Source organism: Gorilla gorilla, chromosome X, assembly GCF_029281585.2.
Source record: "Gorilla gorilla gorilla isolate KB3781 chromosome X, NHGRI_mGorGor1-v2.1_pri, whole genome shotgun sequence".
In the NCBI taxonomy this organism is placed as follows: Eukaryota; Metazoa; Chordata; class Mammalia; order Primates; family Hominidae; genus Gorilla; species Gorilla gorilla.
In genome coordinates this window covers 166540574-166563642 of record NC_073247.2, presented here as the reverse complement: position 1 = coordinate 166563642, position 23069 = coordinate 166540574, and the positions used below count along the sequence as shown (strand labels likewise).

General features: G+C 39.3%; 1 protein-coding gene across 3 annotated transcripts in view; it reads left to right on the top strand.

Annotated features, from left to right (window-relative positions):
- Positions 1–23069, top strand: part of F8 (coagulation factor VIII) — a 197312-nt gene that overhangs the window by 89094 nt on the left and 85149 nt on the right. For all 3 annotated transcript variants that reach the window (XM_063703009.1, XM_004065157.2, XM_063703010.1), the window contains exon 14: positions 11910–15015. In XM_063703009.1, coding sequence (XP_063559079.1) covers positions 11910–15015 — 3106 coding nt within the window. The remainder of the gene's footprint in view (positions 1–11909; positions 15016–23069) is intronic.

Genomic DNA, 23069 nt, shown 5'->3' with positions numbered 1-23069 from the left:
GATGTCTCTGTTTTCATACCTGATATTGTTATTTATATTTTATCTATTTTAAGTTTATCGCCTGCACCCACTAACTTACCATCTAGCATTAGGTATATCTCCCAATGCTATCCGTCGCCCCTCCCCCTAGTGCACATGTACCCTAAAACTTAAAGTATAATTAAAGAAAAAAAGTTTATCGCCTTGGTTATAGGTTCATCAAATTTACTAATCCTACCACAGGATCAAATTTTTGCTTTGTTCAGCAGGTCATAGAATTAAAAAAAATTTTTTGTTTTGTTTATTTTCTATGTTGAATTTTTATTTTTGTTTTGCTTTGCATTTCATTTATTTCTGGTCTTTTGTTATTATTCCAATACTTTCTCTGGATTCAGTTTTCTTTTTCTTCTTGACTTCTTGAGATTAAAACTTGGTTCATTGATTTTCAACATTTCTTACTTTTTAAAAGTTCATACAAAGCATAAATTTCCCTTTATATACTGCTTTAACCCCATATCACAAATTTTGATGAGTCATATTTTTATTATCATTGAGTTTAAAATATTTTATAAATTTTACGTTATTTCTTGTTTTATTCATAGTTATTTTACAGTGTTTTACTTAATTTCCCAACATATGGCGATTTTCTGGCTCTCTCTCTGTTGCTGATTTATTTGTTTTACTGTGATCACATAACATACTCTATATTATTTCAATCATTTGAAATTTGTTGAGACTTGCTATACGCCCAGTGAATAATTTAATTTGATTAATGGCCCACTGCATTTGAAACAAATATGTCTTTGCTGTTGTTGGGTAGAGTGTCATATATTTGCCTATTATGTCAAGTTGCTTTATCATGTTTTTAAAATCCTTATAAACTTCCTGATATTTTATCTGTTTTTTTTTTTTTTCTTTTTTTTATTATACTTTAAGTTTTAGGGTACATGTGCACAAGGTGCAGGTTAGTTACATATGTATACATGTGCCATGCTGGTGCGCTGCACCCACTAACTCGTCGTCTAGCATTAGGTATATCTCCCAATGCTATCCCTCCCCCCTCCCCCCACCCCACAACAGTCCCCAGAGTGTGATATTCCCCTTCCTGTGTCCATGTGATCTCATTGTTCAATTCCCACCTATGAGTGAGAATATGCGGTGTTTGGTTTTTTGTTCTTGCCATAGTTTACTGAGAATGATGGTTTCCAATTTCATCCATGTCCCTACAAAGGACATGAACTCATCATTTTTTATGGCTGCATAGTATTCCATGGTGTATATGTGCCACATTTTCTTAATCCAGTCTATCATTGTTGGACATTTGGGTTGGTTCCAAGTCTTTGCTATTGTGAATAATGCCGCAATAAACATACGTGTGCATGTGTCTTTATAGCAGCATGATTTATAGTCCTTTGGGTATATACCCAGTAATGGGATGGCTGGGTCAAATGGTATTTCTAGTTCTAGATCCCTGAGGAATCACCACACTGACTTCCACAATGGTTGAACTAGTTTACAGTCCCACCAACAGTGTAAAAGTGTTCCTATTTCTCCACATCCTCTCCAGCACCTGTTGTTTCCTGACTTTTTAATGATTGCCATTCTAACTGGTGTGAGATGATATCTCATAGTGGTTTTGATTTGCATTTCTCTGATGGCCAGTGATGATGAGCATTTTTTCATGTGTTTTTTGGCTGCATAAATGTCTTCTTTTGAGAAGTGTCTGTTCATGTCCTTCGCCCACTTTTTGATGGGGTTGTTTGTTTTTTTCTTGTAAATTTGTTTGAGTTCGTTGTAGATTCTGGATATTAGCCCTTTGTCAGATGAGTAGGTTGCGAAAATTTTCTCCCATGTTGTAGGTTGCCTGTTCACTCTGATGGAAGTTTCTTTTGCTGTGCAGAAGCTCTTTAGTTTAATTAGATCCCATTTGTCAATTTTGTCTTTTGTTGCCATTGCTTTTGGTGTTTTGGACATGAAGTCCTTGCACTTGCCTATGTCCTGAATGGTAATGCCTAGGTTTTCTTCTAGGGTTTTTATGGTTTTAGGTCTAACGTTTAAATCTTTAATCCATCTTGAATTGATTTTTGTATAAGGTGTAAGGAAGGGATCCAGTTTCAGCTTTCTACATATGGCTAGCCAGTTTTCCCAGCACCATTTATTAAATAGGGAATCCTTTCCCCATTGCTTGTTTTTCTCAGGTTTGTCAAAGATCAGATAGTTGTAGGTATGCGGCGTTATTTCTGAGGGCTCTGTTCTGTTTCATTGATCTATATCTCTGTTTTGGTACCAGTACCATGCTGTTTTGGTTACTGTAGCCTTGTAGTATAGTTTGAAGTCAGGTAGTGTGATGCCTCCAGCTTTATTCTTTTGGCTTAGGATTGACTTGGCGATGCGGGCTCTATTTTGGTTCCATATGAACTTTAAAGTAGTTTTTTCCAATTCTGTGAAGAAAGTCATTGGTAGCTTGATGGGGATGGCATTGAATCTGTAAATTACCTTGGGCAGTATGGCCATTTTCACGATATTGATTCTTCCTACCCATGAGCATGGAATGTTCTTCCATTTGTTTGTATCCTCTTTTATTTCCTTGAGCAGTGGTTTGTAGTTCTCCTTGAAGAGGTCCTTCACATCCCTTGTAAGTTGGATTCCTAGGTATTTTATTCTCTTTGAAGCAATTGTGAATGGGAGTTCACTCATGATTTGGCTCTCTGTTTGTCTGTTGTTGGTGTATAAGAATGCTTGTGATTTTTGTACATTGATTTTGTATCCTGAGACTTTGCTGAAGTTGCTTATCAGCTTAAGGAGATTTTGGGCTGAGACAATGGGGTTTTCTAGATAAACAATCATGTCGTCTGCAAACAGGGACAATTTGACTTCCTCTTTTCCTAATTGAATAGCCTTTATTTCCTTCTCCTGCCTGATTGCCCTGGCCAGAACTTCCACCACTATGTTGAATAGGAGTGGTGAGAGAGGGCATCCCTGTCTTGTGCCAGTTTTCAAAGGGAATGCTTCCAGTTTTTGCCCATTCAGTATGATATTGGCTGTGGGTTTGTCATAGATAGCTCTTATTATTTTGAGATACATCCCATCAATACCTAATTTATTGAGAGTTTTTAGCATGAAGGGTTGTTGAATTTTGTCAAAGGCTTTTTCTGCATCTATTGAGATAATCATGTGGTTTTTGTCTTTGGCTCTGTTTATATGCTGGATTACATTTATTGATTTGCATATATTGAACCAGCCTTGCATCCCAGGGATGAAGCCCACTTGATCATGGTGGATAAGCTTTTTGATATGCTGCTGGATTCGGTTTGCCAGTATTTTATTGAGGATTTTTGCATCAATGTTCATCAAGGATATTGGTCTAAAATTCTCTTTTTTGGTTGTGTCTCTGCCCGGCTTTGGTATCAGAATGATGCTGGCCTCATAAAATGAGTTAGGGAGGATTCCCTCTTTTTCTATTGATTGGAATAGTTTCAGAAGGAATGGTACCAGTTGCTCCTTATACCTCTGGTAGAATTCGGCTGTGAATCCATCTGGTCCTGGACTCTTTTTGGTTGGTAAACTATTGATTATTGCCACAATTTCAGCTCCTGTTATTGGTCTATTCAGAGATTCAACTTCTTCCTGGTTTAGTCTTGGGAGAGTGTATGTGTCAAGGAATGTATCCATTTCTTCTAGATTTTCTAGTTTATTTGCGTAGAGGTGTTTGTAGTATTCTCTGATGGTAGTTTGTATTTCTGTGGGATCGGTGGTGATATCCCCTTTATCATTTTTTATTGCGTCTATTTGATTCTTCTCTCTTTTTTTCTTTATTAGTCTTGCTAGCGGTCTATCAATTTTGTTGATCCTTTCAGAAAACCAGCTCCTGGATTCATTGATTTTTTGAAGGGCTTTTTGTGTCTCTATTTCCTTCAGTTCTGCTCTGATTTTAGTTATTCCTTGCCTTCTGCTAGCTTTTGAATGTGTTTGCTCTTGCCTTTCTAGTTCTTTTAATTGTGATGTTAGGGTGTCAATTTTGGATCTTTCCTGCTTTCTCTTGTGGGCATTTAGTGCTATAAATTTCCCTCTACACACTGCTTTGAATGCATCCCAGAGATTCTGGTATGTTGTGTCTTTGTTCTCATTGGTTTCAAAGAACATCTTTATTTCTGCCTTCATTTCGTTATGTACCCAGTAGTCATTCAGGAGCAGGTTGTTCAGTTTCCATGTAGTTGAGCGGCTTTGAGTGAGATTTTTAATCCTGAGTTCTAGTTTGATTGCACTGTGGTCTGAGAGATAGTTTGTTATAATTTCTGTTCTTTTACATTTGCTGAGGAGAGCTTTACTTCCAACTATGTGGTCAATTTTGGAATAGGTGTGGTGTGGTGCTGAAAAAAATGTATATTCTGTTGATTTGGGGTGGAGAGTTCTGTAGATGTCTATTAGGTCCGCTTGGTGCAGAACTAAGTTCAATTCCTGGGTATCCTTGTTGACTTTCTGTCTCGTTGATCTGTCTAATGTTGACAGTGGGGTGTTAAAGTCTCCCATTATTAATGTGTGGGAGTCTAAGTCTCTTTGTAGGTCACTCAGGACTTGCTTTATGAATCTGGGTGCTCCTGTATTGGGTGCATATATATTTAGGATAGTTAGCTCCTCTTGTTGAATTGATCCCTTTACCATTATGTAATGGCCTTCTTTGTCTCTTTTGATCTTTGTTGGTTTAAAGTCTGTTTTATCAGAGACTAGGATTGCAACCCCTGCCTTTTTTTGTTTTCCATTTGCTTAGTAGATCTTCCTCCATCCTTTTATTTTGAGCCTATGTGTGTCTCTGCACGTGAGATGGGTTTCCTGAATACAGCACACTGATGGGTCTTGACTCTTTATCCAACTTGCCAGTCTGTGTCTTTTAATTGGAGAATTTAGTCCATTTACATTTAAAGTTAATATTGTTATGTGTGAATTTGATCCTGTCATTATGATGTTAGCTGGTGATTTTGCTCATTAGTTGATGCAGTTTCTTCCTAGTCTCGATGGTCTTTACATTTTGGCATGATTTTGCAGTGGCTGGTACCGGTTGTTCCTTTCCATGTTTAGCGCTTCCTTCAGGAGCTCTTTTAGGGCAGGCCTGGTGGTGACAAAATCTCTCAGCATTTGCTTGTCTGGAAAGTATTTTATTCCTCCTTCACTTATGAAGCTTAGTTTGGCTGGATATGAAATTCTGGGTTGAAAATTCTTTTCTTTAAGAATGTTGAATATTGGCCCCCACTCTCTTCTGGCTTGTAGGGTTTCTGCCGAGAAATCCGCTGTTAGTCTGATGGGCTTCCCTTTGAGGGTAACCCGACCTTTCTCTCTGGCTGCCCTTAACATTTTTTCCTTCATTTCAACTTTGGTGAATCTGACAATTATGTGTCTTGGAGTTGCTCTTCTCGAGGAGTATCTTTGTGGCGTTCTCTGTATTTCCTGAATCTGAATGTTGGCCTGCCTTGCTAGATTGGGGAAGTTCTCCTGGATAATATCCTGCAGAGTGTTTTCCAACTTGGTTCCATTCTCCCCGTCACTTTCAGGTACACCAATCAGTTGTAGATTTGGTCTTTTCACATAGTCCCATATTTCTTGGAGGCTTTGCTCATTTCTTTTTATTCTTTTTTCTCTAGACTTCCCTTCTCGCTTCATTTCATTCATTTCATCTTCCATTGCTGATACCCTTTCTTCCAGTTGATCGCATCGGCTTCTGAGGCTTCTGCATTCTTCACGTAGTTCTCGAGCCTTGGTTTTCAGCTCCATCAGCTCCTTTAAGCACTTCTCTGTATTGGTTATTCTAGTTATACATTCTTCTACATTTTTTTCAAAGTTTTCAACTTCTTTGCCTTTGGTTTGAATGTCCTCCCGTAGCTCAGAGTAATTTGATCGTCTGAAGCCTTCTTCTCTCAGCTCGTCAAAATCATTCTCCATCCAGCTTTGTTCCATTGCTGGTGAGGAAGTGCGTTCCTTTGGAGGAGGAGAGGTGCTCTGCGTTTTAGAGTTTCCAGTTTTTCTGTTCTGTTTTTTCCCCATCTTTGTGGTTTTATCTACTTTTGGTCTTTGATGATGGTGATGTACAGATGGGTTTTCGGTGTGGATGTCCTTTCTGTTTGTTAGTTTTCCTTCTAACAGACAGGACCCTCAGCTGCAGGTCTGTTGGAATACCCTGCCGTGTGAGGTGTCAGTGTGCCCCTGCTGGGGGGTGCCTCCCAGTTAGGCTTCTCGGGGGTCAGGGGTCAGGGACCCACTTGAGGAGGCAGTCTGCCCGTTCTCAGATCTCCAGCTGCGTGCTGGGAGAACCACTGCTCTCCTCAAAGCTGTCAGACAGGGACATTTAAGTCGGCAGAGGTTACTGCTGTCTTTTTGTTTGTCTGTGCCCTGCCCCCAGAGGTGGAGCCTACAGAGGCAGGCAAGCCTCCTTGAGCTGTGGTGGGCTCCACCCAGTTCGAGCTTCCCGGCTGCTTTGTTTACCTAAGCAAGCCTGGGCAATGGCGGGCGCCCCTCCCCCAGCCTCGCTGCCGCCCTGCAGTTTGATCTCAGACTGCTGTGCTAGCAATCAGCGAGATTCCGTGGGCGTAGGACCCTCCGAGCCAGGTGTGGGATATAGTCTCGTGGTGCGCAGTTTTTTAAGCCGGTCTCAAAAGCGCAATATTCGGGTGGGAGTGACCCGATTTTCCAGGTGCGTCCGTCACCCCTTTCTTTGACTCGGAAAGGGAACTCCCTGACCCCTTGCGCTTCCCAGGTGAGGCAATGCCTCGCCCTGCTTCGGCTCGCGCACGGTGGGCGCACCCACTGACCTGCGCCCACTGTCTGGCACTCCCTAGTGAGATGAACCCGGTACCTCAGATGGAAATGCAGAAATCACCCGTCTTCTGCGTCGCTCACGCTGGGAGCTGTAGACCGGAGCTGTTCCTATTCGGCCATCTTGGCTCCTATTTTATCTGTTTCTTGCAGACATGGAGGAAACTGTGACATCTCTATGATTGTTGAGTTTGTTATTTTGATTTTTGTATTTGTTAGTAAGAATGTTTCAAAATAAATGAGGCAATATAAAATCAGGTGCTTACAACTTTAAGGTTGTATTCTTATTAAATCAATTATTTCATCTTTGTGAAATGTCCTTTTTTGTCTGAAGTAGTACTTGTTGCCTTAAACGTCTGCATTGTCTAAAATTTATACACCTGCACTATCATATTTATTTTGGTTCATGTTTGTGTGGTATATATTTCCCATTCTTTTCTTTTCAACCAATCTCTATCCTTATATTTACAGTGTGTCTTTTTTAACATTTTCTGTAGTGCAAGTCTGTTGGTTAATTAATTTTGTCAGTTTTTGCTTCTCTGAAAAGTCTTTATTTCTGTTTTTGAATTATATCTTCACTGTGTATAGAATTCTGGGTTTGTGGTTGTTGTTTTTGTTTTATTACATTTTGTTTTATTGGTTTTTCCCTCAGCACTTTAAAAATGCCACTCCATTGTTTCTACTTGCATAGTTTTTCACAATAAGTTTGTTGTAATTCCCATTTGCATTCAACTGTATATAATGTATCTTTTTAAAAAAATCTGGATGACTTCAAGCTCTTTACTTTGATTTTCGTGTGTGTGTGTGTGTGTGTGTGTGTGTTACTTTGGCATTCTCTAGGCTTATTCAATCTGTAATTTGGTATCATTAATTTTGAAAAATATTTATCATCTGTGTCTTCAAATATTGCTTCTAATTCTTTCTCTTCTTCTGGTATTGCATTTACATATATTATACTGTTCAATTTTGTCACACAGCTCTTGAATATGCTGTTCTAGTTTGTTTTCTAACTATTTTTCCTTCTAGTTGTTCAGTTTTGTTGACATTTATTGACCTATTTTTACTTCAATAATTGTTTCCTGGGTTGTTGAGTTAATTGATGAACTCATAGATGACATACAATTTATCTTTTTATTCTTGTGTCACTTGTGCTTTTGATGTCACATCTAGTAAGGCTTTGTCTAGCCCAAGGCCACATTTACTTCCATATTTTCTTCTAAGAGTTTGATAGTTGTAGCTGTTACATATATGTCCATGATCTAGTTTGAATAAATTTTTGTGTATGGTGTGAAGAAGAGGTCTAACCTCTTTTTTATTTTTTGCATGTAAACATCCAGTTGTCCTGGCACCATTTGTTGAAAATATGATTCTTTTCCCATTAAGTCATCTTGACACCCTTGTTGAAAATCAATTGACCATAAATGTGAGAGTTTATTTCTGAACTCTCCATTCTGTTCCATTGACCCATATGTCTTCTATAAATTCTTATAGCTAATTCTACATTAGACTTTGGTTTTTCAGATGTGGTCATCTCATTAGATTATGGTAATATGTTTGGTTACAAGTTTTATCTTCTCCTTGGCAACATTTTTTTGATTACTGCTCTTCTTTTATTTGTTTTTGTTGTTCCTTTCTCTTTTTGTGAGACAGGGTCTCACTCTGTTGCCCAGGGTGGAGTAAGTGGTGTGATCATGGCTCACTGCAGCCTCAACCTCCTGGGCTCAAGCAATCCTGCCACCTCAGCCTCCCAAGTAGTGGGACTACAGGCATGCACCATCATGCCAGGCTAACTTTTTTATTTTTTGTAGAGACAGGGTCTTGCTTTGTTGCCCAGGCTGGTCTTGAACTCCCAAGCTCAAGCAATCCTCCAACCTCAGCTTCCCAAAGTGCTGGGATTACCAGTATGAGCCACTGCACCTGGCCTTGTTGTTCCTTTCTTCCTTTTATCTTGTAGTATCTTGATCCTTTTTGCTTATAATTTATCATTGAGGTGAGTTTGTTCTAAATAAACTTTTCACAGAAAGTTTATGTAGATATATTAATATCAATGAGGCATTAGGAGTGAGTTTTAGATTAGCAGGAATTCTCTTATGAAAGGTATTGATTGTATGTGTGAGTTTTCAGCCTTTACTTCTCTCCAGCCCATCAAGATCAAAGCTGCAGAGTTGTTTACATTTCAGAATTTCTTTCCTCCCCTCCCCACCTTACAAAACAGACATACAGTTAAAAAATGACTTGTCAATGTGATTATTTCTTCTGGTCCCATCTTTCCTACCTTTTGAGACTTGTGTTGAAAGGAGTCCAGTAAAACCACCGATGCTAGCTTGTATACCCTGATCCCATTGTTATAATGAATGACTGACTGTTTTTCATATCAAAGTATAATACTTGCACCTTGATAGAAGAAAGAAACAAGGCCAGGCACAGTGGTTCATGCCTGTAATCCCAGCACTTTGGGAGGCTGAAGTAGGAGGAATAATTAGACTTTGATATTAAAAATGGGGAAGATATGGAGGTATAAGATATGAGGAAGTATGTCTTCTTGGACTTTTCTGAAATCTGCCAGCCATGAGCATCCACTCTTTTTATCTTTTGATACCTGTTTTATATTAACTATACTTCTATTTTGTGGTTTCATGGCTTCAGATATCTTCCAGCTTAATTGTACTCTGTCTTTAATTATTTGCAGCAATTTCTGAAAGGAGCAAGAAGAAAGGCCAACCCTTTCTTCACTACCTTAAAAACTGGTCATCTTTTGAAACCCCATGAAAGGCACAGTGGGTGACCATCTACATCAGGAGTGGGCAAACTATGGCCCTTGGGTAGTCTGGTCTCTGTCCATTTTTGTAAGGCTTTATTGGAACCCATACACACACAAACTGATCATCTCTTGTTATGTGTTAAGTTTTCTTATAATTATTCTTTTCTATTTCATCCAGCTGAATTACCATTTCACCTTGTGTATGCCCTTTCCAGTCTTAAATTATAGAAGCTATGTCTTTGTGGTTTTAAATTATGGAAGCTGTGCCTTCTTGTGTTTTAGTATGGCAAGATATTTGTTCTTACTTTTCCTCTAGAATCTGCAGTGGATTACTTTCAGAAGTAGGTATTGCCTCTAAGTTTCCTGACTTCTGTTTCCTTCTCCCTGTTCTGTAGTATATTTACAGATTGCATGTTTTCTCATCCTCAGACAAGGTACAAATATGTTCTGATCAAGGTTTGCTAGCCGAGAGGATAAGTGGCTTGCTCTTAGCCTAACTCTCTGTCTACTTAATGGATGTCGAATTCCCTTCTCAACTCAACAGCTAGTAACTAGTTCCAAGATCGGATAATAGCTTACAGAATTAATTAGTTCAGTGAAAGCCCTGGTTTGATCACAGAGGCAGGAGACTGATCTGTATATTTGTAGTGCTGACTAGACCCCAACTTGGCCAGATAGCTTATACCTATGTCAGAAGTTGGAGGAGGAGATTGACAACTGAGGTGTCTCCAAGGGCATTACAATTATTTTCATTTTCTTTGTGTCTGTAATTATGTCTCTTTTCTTACTTCAAATTTTGTATATGTGAAATTTCTTAATTTTTATTTGGTTATTTATTTTATTGACTTTTTCATCAAACAACCAACTCTAAGCTCTTGGATTGAAATTTATGAATTAATTATAATGTTTTAAATTTACCATTAGTCACACATACAATACAAAAAGATATTTTCATTACAAAATTTTAACCCAAGCCATTAAAACTAAACTCCAGCTTGGTCACCATTCCTAATACCAGGCCCCTCTCAGAGGGGAGGGTAAATAAAAGTCCATTTTGGTAACTAGTTTGACGAGAATCTCTAATTGTTTCCCTGTTTTTCTTATAATGTCTGCCTTTGAATTATCCTCTTTTTTTCAAGAGTTCCATCATATAATGTATTCCTTTTTGCTTACAGATTGACCTCCTAGAGGCATGCATCCCCCTGCTCCAGTCTGAGCTGGTTCTCTCTAGGCCTGAGGCTCAGTTATCAACTTGGGACTTTTATTTACCCTCCCTCAGGATAGGTACCTGGTTCTTGGATACCAGGTCTTACTCTTGTTTGAGATACTCCTTTATTTTGGTGGCAAACATTCCATAATCACTTCCTGATAATGGTGACATTTGAGGTAGATTTTCCTAGTCTTTATATGTTAGAATATGTTTTTATTCTCCTTTGCCACTTGATTGATAATTTGGCTGCACATAGAATGGAAGCATTCACAGGGCTTTTGGGAGCAGCTTCCCTTGAGAAGAAGGTGGATGCAGTTAAGATCTTCCCTGCAAAGACTGTGTGAAATGACAAGGCTATTGAGGTACCCAACGGGTTGCTTGGTAAAGGTGTATCTTGTCTCTTATGTTTATGCATCTACTTTACCACCATGTAATTAGCCTATTATAACTTATTGCATTCCTTCACTCAGCTAATCTTGTTCATGGTAGAAATTAATATTGCTAGTCATGGTAGAATTTTATATTAGCTGGATCCTAGACCTAAATGCTCCTTCCTTGTGCTTACATATTCTGCAAGTGGGTGACAGTGGATGCTGGGTATTGTGTTATGTGATTTCAATGTATTATATGATGGGGTAGATACTATTATCCTCATTTGAAAATTAGAAACCTATTGTTCAGAAAGCTTAAGTGACTTTCTCAAAGTCACACAGCTGGTAAATGGTAGAACTGGGATTTGAATCCAGGCAATCTGATGGATTTAAGAGGAACCTGTGCCACTATGTGATATAGCAATAACATCTAGCCAATATAAATACTTTCCTGAATTAAATCACTGTCATATTCAGAGAGTTCTGTGTCACTATTAAGACCCTCCATTATTGTGTATATTAATTACATTTCCCTATTTTAATCCCAATATCTATTCATTTTTATCACAGTCCGTTCTTATGGTCACAAACAGGCATAGTACAACAGCAGCAATGCAAAAACCACTTTTATATTACATGTTCCAGGGATTTAACCCAATGACCTGTGATATAATGATACTGACTAGTATTTTTTCATTTATCTGGGAATGGGAGAGAACCTCTAACAGAACATTTTAGAATCTGTGTTATGAGTAACCAGAGTCTTATTCTTCCTCATCTCCAGGCCTATGGATTCTGGGGTGCCACAACTCAGACTTTCGGAACAGAGGCATGACCGCCTTACTGAAGGTTTCTAGTTGTGACAAGAACACTGGTGATTATTATGAGGACAGTTATGAAGATATTTCAGCATACTTGCTGAGTAAAAACAATGCCATTGAACCAAGAAGCTTCTCCCAGAATTCAAGATACCCTAGCACTAGGCAAAAGCAATTTAATGCCACCACAATTCCAGAAAATGACATAGAGAAGACTGACCCTTGGTTTGCACACAGAACACCTATGCCTAAAGTACAAAATGTCTCCTCTAGTGATTTGTTGATGCTCTTGCGACAGAGTCCTACTCCACATGGGCTATCCTTATCTGATCTCCAAGAAGCCAAATATGAGACTTTTTCTGATGATCCATCACCTGGAGCAATAGACAGTAATAACAGCCTGTCTGAAATGACACACTTCAGGCCACAGCTCCATCACAGTGGGGACATGGTATTTACCCCTGAGTCAGGCCTCCAATTAATATTAAATGAGAAACTGGGGACAACTGCAGCAACAGAGTTAAAGAAACTTGATTTCAAAGTTTCTAGTACATCAAATAATCTGATTTCAACAATTCCGTCAGACAATTTGGCAGCAGGTACTGATAATACAAGTTCCTTAGGACCCCCAAGTATGCCAGTTCATTATGATAGCCAATTAGATACCACTCTATTTGGCAAAAAGTCATCTCCCCTTACTGAGTCTGATGGACCTCTGAGCTTGAGTGAAGAAAATAATGATTCAAAGTTGTTAGAATCAGGTTTAATGAATAGCCAAGAAAGTTCATGGGGAAAAAATGTATCATCAACAGAGAGTGGTAGGTTATTTAAAGGGAAAAGAGCTCATGGACCTGCTTTGTTGACTAAAGATAATGCCTTATTCAAAGTTAGCATCTCTTTGTTAAAGACAAACAAAACTTCCAATAATTCAGCAACTAATAGAAAGACTCACATTGATGGCCGATCATTATTAATTGAGAATAGTCCATCAGTCTGGCAAAATATATTAGAAAGTGACACTGAGTTTCAAAAAGTGACACCTTTGATTCATGACAGAATGCTTATGGACAAAAATGCTACAGCTTTGAGGCTAAATCATATGTCAAATAAAACTACTTCATCAAAAAACATGGAAATGGTCCAACAGAAAAAAGAGGGCCCCATTCCACCAGATGCAGAAAATCCAGATATGTCATTCTTTAAGATGCTATTCTTGCCAGAATCAGCAAGTTGGGTACAAAGGACTCATGGAAAGAACTCTCTGAACTCTGGGCAAGGCCCCAGTCCAAAGCAATTAGTATCCTTAGGACCAGAAAAATCCGTGGAAGGTCAGAATTTCTTGTCTGAGAAAAACAAAGTGGTAGTAGGAAAGGGTGAATTTACAAAGGACGTAGGACTCAAAGAGATGGTTTTTCCAAGCAGCAGAAACCTATTTCTTACTAACTTGGATAATTTACATGAAAATAATACACACAATCAAGAAAAAAAAATTCAGGAAGAAATAGAAAGGAAGGAAACATTAATCCAAGAGAATGTAGTTTTGCCTCAGATACATACAGTGACTGGCACTAAGAATTTCATGAAGAACCTTTTCTTACTGAGCACTAGGCAAAATGTAGAAGGTTCATATGAGGGGGCATATGCTCCAGTACTTCAAGATTTTAGGTCATTAAATGATTCAACAAATAGAACAAAGAAACACACGGCTCATTTCTCAAAAAAAGGGGAGGAAGAAAACTTGGAAGGCTTGGGAAATCAAACCAAGCAAATTGTAGAGAAATATGCATGCACCACAAGGATATCTCCTAATACAAGCCAGCAGAATTTTGTCACGCAACGTAGTAAGAGAGCTTTGAAACAATTCAGACTCCCACTAGAAGAAACAGAACTTGAAAAAAGGATAATTGTGGATGACACCTCAACCCAGTGGTCCAAAAACATGAAACATTTGACCCCGAGCACCCTCACACAGATAGACTACAATGAGAAGGAGAAAGGGGCCATTACTCAGTCTCCCTTATCAGATTGCCTTACGAGGAGTCATAGCATCCCTCAAGCAAATAGATCTCCATTACCCATTGCAAAGGTATCATCATTTCCATCTATTAGACCTATATATCTGACCAGGGTCCTATTCCAAGACAACTCTTCTCATCTTCCAGCAGCATCTTATAGAAAGAAAGATTCTGGGGTCCAAGAAAGCAGTCATTTCTTACAAGGAGCCAAAAAAAATAACCTTTCTTTAGCCATTCTAACCTTGGAAATGACTGGTGATCAAAGAGAGGTTGGCTCCCTGGGGACAAGTGCCACAAATTCAGTCACATACAAGAAAGTTGAGAACACTGTTCTCCCGAAACCAGGCTTGCCCAAAACATCTGGCAAAGTTGAATTGCTTCCAAAAGTTCACATTTATCAGAAGGACCTATTCCCTACGGAAACTAGCAATGGGTCTCCTGGCCATCTGGATCTCGTGGAAGGGAGCCTTCTTCAGGAAACAGAGGGAGGGATTAAATGGAATGAAGCAAACAGACCTGGAAAAATTCCTTTTCTGAGAGTAGCAACAGAAAGCTCTGCAAAGACTCCCTCCAAGCTATTGGGTCCTCTTGCTTGGGATAACCACTCTGGTACTCAGATACCAAAAGAAGAGTGGAAATCCCAAGAGAAGTCACCAGAAAAAACAGCTTTTAAGAAAAAGGATACCATTTTGTCCCTGAACGCTTGTGAAAGCAATCATGCAATAGCAGCAATAAATGAGGGACAAAATAAGCCCGAAATAGAAGTCACCTGGGCAAAGCAAGGTAGGACTGAAAGGCTGTGCTCTCAAAACCCACCAGTCTTGAAACGCCATCAACGGGAAATAACTCGTACTACTCTTCAGTCAGATCAAGAGGAAATTGACTATGATGATACCATCTCAGTTGAAATGAAGAAGGAAGATTTTGACATTTATGATGAGGATGAAAATCAGAGCCCCCGCAGCTTTCAAAAGAAAACACGACACTATTTTATTGCTGCAGTGGAGAGGCTCTGGGATTATGGGATGAGTAGCTCCCCACATGTTCTAAGAAACAGGTATGAATGCATTGGTTATTCCTTTGCTCTGCTCTTGTGACATTTGACTTTACCAGATGATGACACCAACAATGAGAGTTAGAGGATGAAAAATCAAGGTGTCTTGAAACTCTTACTCTGGTGAGATAGAGAGAAGAGAGGTTTACAAGAGGGTAGAGGAATCAGGGTCAAGAAGAAGCAGTGGGGAGCAGGAAGAAAGTCAACCTCACCTATCAACCTTATGAGCTGCAGGGGAAATCTTAGTCTCAACAGCGAACTTTAAGCAAGGCAGAAGGAAGAAGCAAGTTCGTGTTAAAGAGGTTAAGGACTTGGGGAGGATTGGTTTTCATGATACTGGGGATCCAGAGGGCAAAGTAGGATGATTTTATTTTTAGGTGAGTAGAGGGAGGTTGAGCAGTCAAGTAGTACAGAGAAATGTGGAATATAAACATAAGGAGAGTCAGTCAGTCACAAATATTTATGGAACACCTACTACATGACAGACACTTTTGTACACATTGGAGTGCAGCACAGCAGGAGCTTATATTCTATTGGAAAGAGCAAGAGACAAGTTAGTACAAAACTAAATAAGGCAATCTCAATTGTGTTGTTCAGAAGATAGAATAGAATAATATGGTAGAGAGAATAATATGATAGAGTAATACGGTAGAGTGTTACATTAGCTGTGATGGTCATAGAAATCATCTTTGAGGAGTTGAGACCTAAATGATGATAACAGGCCAGCTGATGGAGCTCTGAGAGAAGACGTTTCCAGACAGAGGGAAGAGAAAATGCAAAGGCCCTGAGAATGGAAAAAGTTTACCATGTTTGAGGAACAAGAAGGGACGAGCATGACTTGTCACTTTCCCACCTTGCTTTCTAGCTCAAGTAAGCCCTTATTGCTGCATTGCAACCATAGACTATTTCCCTAGTCCACTGACTTTCTCATTCTCCTGGACCTCTATCTTAGATTTTCTGTGTTTTCCTTAAATCTCGAGCACCTTTTTTCCATTCTCCAATGCCCATTTTCACTCTTAGCTGATGCTGTGCAATGAACCTCCACAGACTCCCAACATCACATTTACTGGCATTTGTACCCATATACTCTGCCTGCACACTTATTACAATAAATAGAATGTCTGTGCTCCTAAGGCCAACCTCTCCAGTTTTGTACTTGATTCCCATCTCTTCTCCCTTCATAAAAAATGTTGCTCCAGCAATTTCTCCTTTTCTCCCTTACATCATCAATTTATCTCTCCACTAGATTAATCTCATCAACATCAATCATGCTATTATTTCCTCCCCTATCTTTACAGAAACCGTCTTAAAATAATTGTCCCTGCTTGCAGCCTTTGCATCTTTTCCTGCCATTCTCTCCTCTTTAACCCACTCCAAAGAAGCTTTTATCTCTATTATTTCATAAGAACTACATTTTCAAGGTCATTATTGATCTTTACATTACTGATTCCTAGTCCTCATCTTATTTGAATTCTCAGTAGTATTTGAGAGGTGATTACTCCATCGTTGATACAGGTTCTCACTTGGTTTCTCTAACACCACTTTTCTTCACATTTCTACTAAACTTACTGCCAATCTTTGTCAACTTTGCGAGTCTTTCTTCATCCCCCTAATCTTTAAAGGTTAGAGTGCTCCAGGGATTAGTTCTCCAACTTCTCCTTTATTCTATTTATACTCACTCTGTGATGACATTGTTTAGCCTCATGATTTTAAGTACTATCTATCTGCAGATAATTCCAGTTGAATATCTGGAGATATTCTCAGATCTCTCTCCTGAAGTCAAAATTTACATATCAACTCCCTACCTTAACATGCACACAATTAGACTCTTAATTCCTGCCCCTTCCCAAAACCTGCTGATTGCTCAGCCTTCTCCATGGCAATCAAAAACCATTCCTGGCCGGGCATGGTGGCTCACTCCTGTAATCCCAGCACTTGGGGAAGCTGAGGCAGGTGGATTGGTTGAGCCCCAGAGTTCAAGATCAGCCTGGGAAACATGGCAAAACCTCATCTTTATTAAAAATACAAAAATTAGCCAGGCGTGGTGGTGCACACCTGCAGTCCCAGCTACTCAGGAGGCTGAGGCACGAGAATCGCTTGAACTGGGGAGATGGAGGTTGCAGTAATCTGAGATGGCCTCACTGCACTCCAGCCTGGGCAACAGAGTCAGACTTGATCTCAAAAAAATAAATAAGTAAAACCATTCCCTATTTCAGTTATTCAGTCCACAGACCTTGAAGTTTTCCAACTCTTTTTTTCTTACATTAACATCTAATCTGTAAAGGATCCTGTATTAGTCCATTTTCACACTGCTAATAAAGACATACCTGAGACTGGGCAATTTACAAAAGAAAGAAGTTTAATGGACTCACAGTTCCACATGGCTGGGGAGGCCTCACAATCATGGCAGAAGGCAGGGAGGAGCAAGTTATATCTCACATGGATGGCACAGGCAAAGAGAGAGAGCTTGTGCAGGGAAACTCCTCTTTTTAAAACCATCAGATCTTGTGAGACTTATTCACTATCATGAGAACAGCAAGGGAAGGACCTACTGCCATGATTCAGTTACCTCCTATCAGGTCCCTCCCACAGAACACGGGAATTCAAGATGAGATTTGGGTAGGGACACAGCCAAACCATATCATTCCACCCAATCCCCTCCCAAATCTCGTGTCCTCACATTTCAAAACCAATCATGCCTTCCCAACAGTCCCCCAAAGTCATAACTCATTTCAGCATTAACTCAAAAGTCCACAGTATTTTTAGTAGAGATGGGGTTTCACCATACTGGCCAGACTGGTCTCTAACTCCTGACCTTATGATCCGCCCGCCTTGGCCTCCCAAAGTGCTGGGATTACAGGTGTGAGCCACCATGCCCAGCCAAAAACTCTTCTTTTTAAAACCATCAGTTCTCATGAGACTTATTCACTATCACAAGAGCAGCATAGGAAAGATCTGCCCCCATGATTCAATTACCTCCCACCAGGTCCCTCCCACAACACATGGGAATTCAAGATGAGATTTGGGTGGGGATCCTGTTGGCTATCATTTCAAAAAATAGTCAGGGTTGATTATGGACTTAGTATTGAATAAGATGAAAATGTACTGAAATGGAACGATGAAGATAATTGACCAGGGAAAGCAGGTTACAAGCCAAGAGAGGATACAATGTCACTTCAGATGCTATAAAAGTGATGTTTTTGTTTTTTGAATGTTATTTGGCTATATTTTCAAATTATCTACACTGCATATGCACTGCTTCTGTAATAATAAAAGGGTATTAAAATAATAAAATCAAGTCTATAAATCACACACACACACACCCCAGCCTCTTCTCTACACCTCAGTGACTACCAACCACATCTAAACTATCATCATTTCTCATCTGAATTATTGCAAGAAGCCATTGCAATAATTCAGATGACAGTTGATACAAAGCCTTCCTGTTTCCAACCTTACCCTCATATAGTCTTTTCCCAACATTGCATCTAAAGTAATTTTTCAAATTGCAATTCTGATCACTGTTCTCTGCTTCAGATCCTCCAGTGGATTTTCATCTCACTCAGTAAATTCCAAAGCCTTCACCATGGCCTTCAAGACCCTACGAAATTTGACCCTCTGCAACCTCTCTGCCTTCATCTGTTACCATTGTCTCCTGTTAATCCTGCCTCAGCCACACTGACCTCCTTGTTCTTCTCAAATGGACTAGATGTGCGCCTATCTCTAGACCATTACAGTTTCTGTTCTCTCTACTTAAAATTATGTCCCTGATACTCTAATGCAAGTTCTCTTACTTCCTTCAGGACACTGCTCAAATTTCATTTTATCAGTGAGGCTTTCCCTGAACACTGTATGTAAATATTGCTCCCACCATTTTTTTTCAATGCACTTAACAGTGCCTGAAATATTATATATTTATTTCTTTATTGTCTATCTTCTCTGACTATAAGTTAAGCTCATTAAGAACACAAACTTTGGAGGTATCGTTCAATGTTGTGTCCCCAGAACTAAAACAGTGCCTGGCACATGGCAGATGTTCAAATAAATGTATGTTGAATGAATTAGTAAATGATAAATGTAGGGAGACAAAAGAAGGTCTCCCATTTATATCCAAACTCTAGGATTCTAGGAAAGACTGATTATATGGAATCGTGTCACACAGCATCCATGGGCAAGAGTGGAGGCAGAGATACCAGTTAAGATGCTATTGCAGTCATACAGATAAAAGAAGGCAGTTATTTAGACCAGTGTGGTGGTGACAGAAATGGAAAGAAATGGAAGGATGTTGGGTATAATTAAAGATAAGCATATAAGACTGGCTGTTAATTGAGTATGAGAAGAATGAGGAGAGAGGATGTAAAGAACATTTCTTTTTGTTTGTTTTGTTTTGTTTTTGTTTCTTTTTATTATACTTTAAGTTCTAGGGTACGTGTGCACAACCTGCAGGTTTGTTACATATGTATACATGTGCCATGTTGGTGTGCTGCACCCATTAACTCGTCATTTACATTAGGTATATCTCCTAATGCTATCCCTCCCTCTTCCCCCCACCCCCCAACAGGCCCCGGAGTGTGATGTTCCGCTACCTGTGTCCAAGTGTTCTCATTGTTCAATTCCCACCTATGAGTGAGAACATACAGTGTTTGGTTTTTTGTCCTTGCGATAGTTTGCTGAGAATGATGGTTTCCAGCTTCATCCATGTCCCTACAAAGGACATGAACTCATCCTTTTTTAGGGCTGCATAGTATTCCATGGTGTATATGTGCCACATTTTCTTAATCCAGTCTATCATTGATGGACATTTGGGTTGGTTCCAAGTCTTTGCTATTGTGCATAGTGCCGCAATAAACATACGTGTGCATGTGTCTTTATAGCAGCATGATTTATAGTCCTTTGGGTATATACCCAGTAATGGGATGGCTGGGTCAAATGGCATTTCTAGTTCTAGATCCCTGAGGAATTGCCACACTGACTTCCACAATGGTTGAACTAGTTTACAGTCCCACCAACAGTGTAAAAGTGTTCCTGTTTCTCCACATCCTCTCCAGCACCTGTTGTTTCCCGACTTTTTAATGATCGCCATTCTAACTGGTGTGAGATGGTATCACATTGTGGTTTTGATTTGCATTTCTCTGATGGCCAGTGATGATGAGCATGTTTTCATGTGTTTTTTGGCTGCATAAATGTCTTCTTTTGAGAAGTGTCTGTTCATATCCTTTGTATAAGATTATTAGTGGATTTCTCAGAAGAAATATTGTAGGCCAGAAGGGAGTGAAAATATAGATTTAAAATCCTGAAAGGAAATAAAAACTAGCAATGAAAAATACTATATCCAGTAATTTTATCTTTTAGAAATGAAGGGGTGATAAAGATTTTCTCAGAAAGACAAAAGCTAGATCTGCTTTATAGGAAATGCTAGAAGGAGTTCTTCAAGCTGAAGAAAGAGGATGCTTATTAGTAATATGAAAACATATGAAAGGATAAAACTCACTAGTAAAAACAAGTACATTGTCAAATCCAAAACACTCTAATAGTGTAATGGCAGTGGGTAAATTAATTATATCTTTAGTATAAAAGATAAAAGACAAAGAAAGCTATTTTAAAAACTAAAGCTATAATAATGTGTTAAGGAATGCAAATTATTAAAATATGTAAATTGTCACATCAAAAACATAAAATAGGCTGGGCACAGTGGCTCATGGCTGTAATCCCAACACTTTGTGGGGGCCGAGGTGGGAGGATCACTTGAGCCCAGGCATTTGAGACTAACTTGGGCAGGATAGTGAGATCTCGTCTCTATAAAAAATTTAAAAATTAGTAAAGCATGGTGGTGCATGCCTGTAGTCCCAGCTACTCAGAAGGTGGAGGTGGGAGGACTGCTTGAGCCTGGGGGGGTCAAGGCTACAGTAAGCAATGATCACACCACTACACTCCAGCCTGGGCAACAGAGCAAGACCCTGTCTCAAAAAAAATAATAATATGTAGGAGGAAGGGAATAAAAGTGTAGAGTTTGTGGATGCAATAAAAATTAAGTTGTTATCAGTTTAAAATAGCCTGCTAATTTTGTGTAAGCCTCATAGTAACCACAGAGCAAAAGCCTATAGTAGATACACAAAACATTTTAAAAAGGTCCAAAGCATACCACTACAGAAAGCCATCAAACTATAAAGGAAGAATGCAACAGAAGAAGAAAGGATCAAAGGATCTTAAAAAAAAAAAGAAAGAAAGCAATTAACAAAATGACACAAGTATGACCAAAGTCCACTGCTTCTTTATTACTGATATAGAATATCTTTCAGATCTTAAGGGACTGATTAATTACTTGGGAGAGAAAGTTTGTGTTGAGAAGATTTGCTTGTGTTGCAATGAGAAGGGGAAGTCCTACTCAACAGAAGCTGTACAGGCACATATGACAAAAGCCGGTGTAAGCTTTTTACAGATGGTGATGCTGCTTTGGAATTTGCAGACTTGTATGAGTTTAGGAGTAGCTACCCAGATCACAAGGAAGGGGAGGACCCTAAGGAGGCTGAGGAGTCGCCCTTAGGAAAGGACTTAGAATATGATGATGAAAGCATGGAACTGATTCTGCCTTCTGATGCCAGAGTGGGTCATCACTCCTTGATGAGATACTACAAACAGTGATTTGGCTTGTCAAGAGCTGTGGCAGTTGCTAAATATTGTAAGGCCATGGGCCGAGTGCTTCAGTAACAGAGAGCCCTGGGATAGACTGGCAACACAGGAGCAGCTCTTACATGAAAGTGAGACATGCATTATATCCAAAGGATGAAGTCAAAATGGATGCTGAAGACAGAAATGAAGAACAATGCCACCAAGCAGATGCACTTTAGGGTCCAAGTGAGATTCTGAGAGTCTGCCAGGATTGAGTGATTGTCTGCTGCCCAAGTTTCCTCCTTGCCCTGAGGACCAGGGAAAGCCAGACTGTATGATGGACACTTTTTTTGCTACTTCACTTGCTCTAACGTAATAATAAAAATGAAAATCTAAAAAATATTTGATTGAAGAACGAAGGTGAAAGAAATACATTTTCAGACAAGCATAAACAGAGAAACTTCACCACTAGCAAAAGTCCACTAAAATATTCTAACGTTATACTTGAGACAATAAAAAAGTTATACAGAATGGAAGGCATGAGAGACAAGATGGGATAAAGAGCAAACAAAGTTAAATATGTGAATAAATAGAAATAACTATCATAAAACATGGTCAAATGTTTTATGAGCGTTAAGTTATATAGAATTGCTTTATTCACAGTTGGTTTGCTGTCATAACACAAGTATCATGAAAATCACTGCTAAATCTAAGCCAAAATTGGGAAAGGAAAAGGTTCATGTCACTATCATCAACGTTGGACATGTAGACTCAGGAAAGTTCAACACTACTGGCCATCTGATCTATAAATGTGACGTGATCAACAAAGGAACCATTGAAAAATTTGAGAAAGAACCTGCTGAGATGGGAAAGGGCTCATTTGAGTATGCTTGGGTCTTGGATAACTATAAACTGAACATGAATGGAATATCACCATTGATATCTCCTAAAGAAACCTGAGGCCAAAAAGTATCCTGTGACCATCATTGATGCCCCAGCACACAGGGGCTTTATTAAAAAAAAGACAAAAACATGATTAGAGTGATATCACCAAAATGGTGGATAGAAGCAATCTGGCTTCACTCTCCTCCAGAAAAACCAAAAACAACTATTCAGTGTCTAGCTTATCACCAGGAATATCCCATAACTCAAAACAGAGGCTGTGAGGATCTGAGTGGCCACATAGAAGAGAAAAACTGCAAGCAGAAGATAACAAAAATGGGCCTGTTTAACTGCAGCATCCCCTTCCCAAGCTGCCAGGCACCACGCAGAAAAGTTCCCCCAGACTGACAGTATGTACATCAGAAAAAGTGACATCTAGATGAAGATCCAGCTTTCCCACCATCTTGGGTTCCTTTGCAGAAAAATCATTCCTGCCTCAATCCGTGGGAAGCAGCCTGATTACCTCTAGGGTAAAAAAATCCTGAGGGCAGCTAGAGACAAAGGAT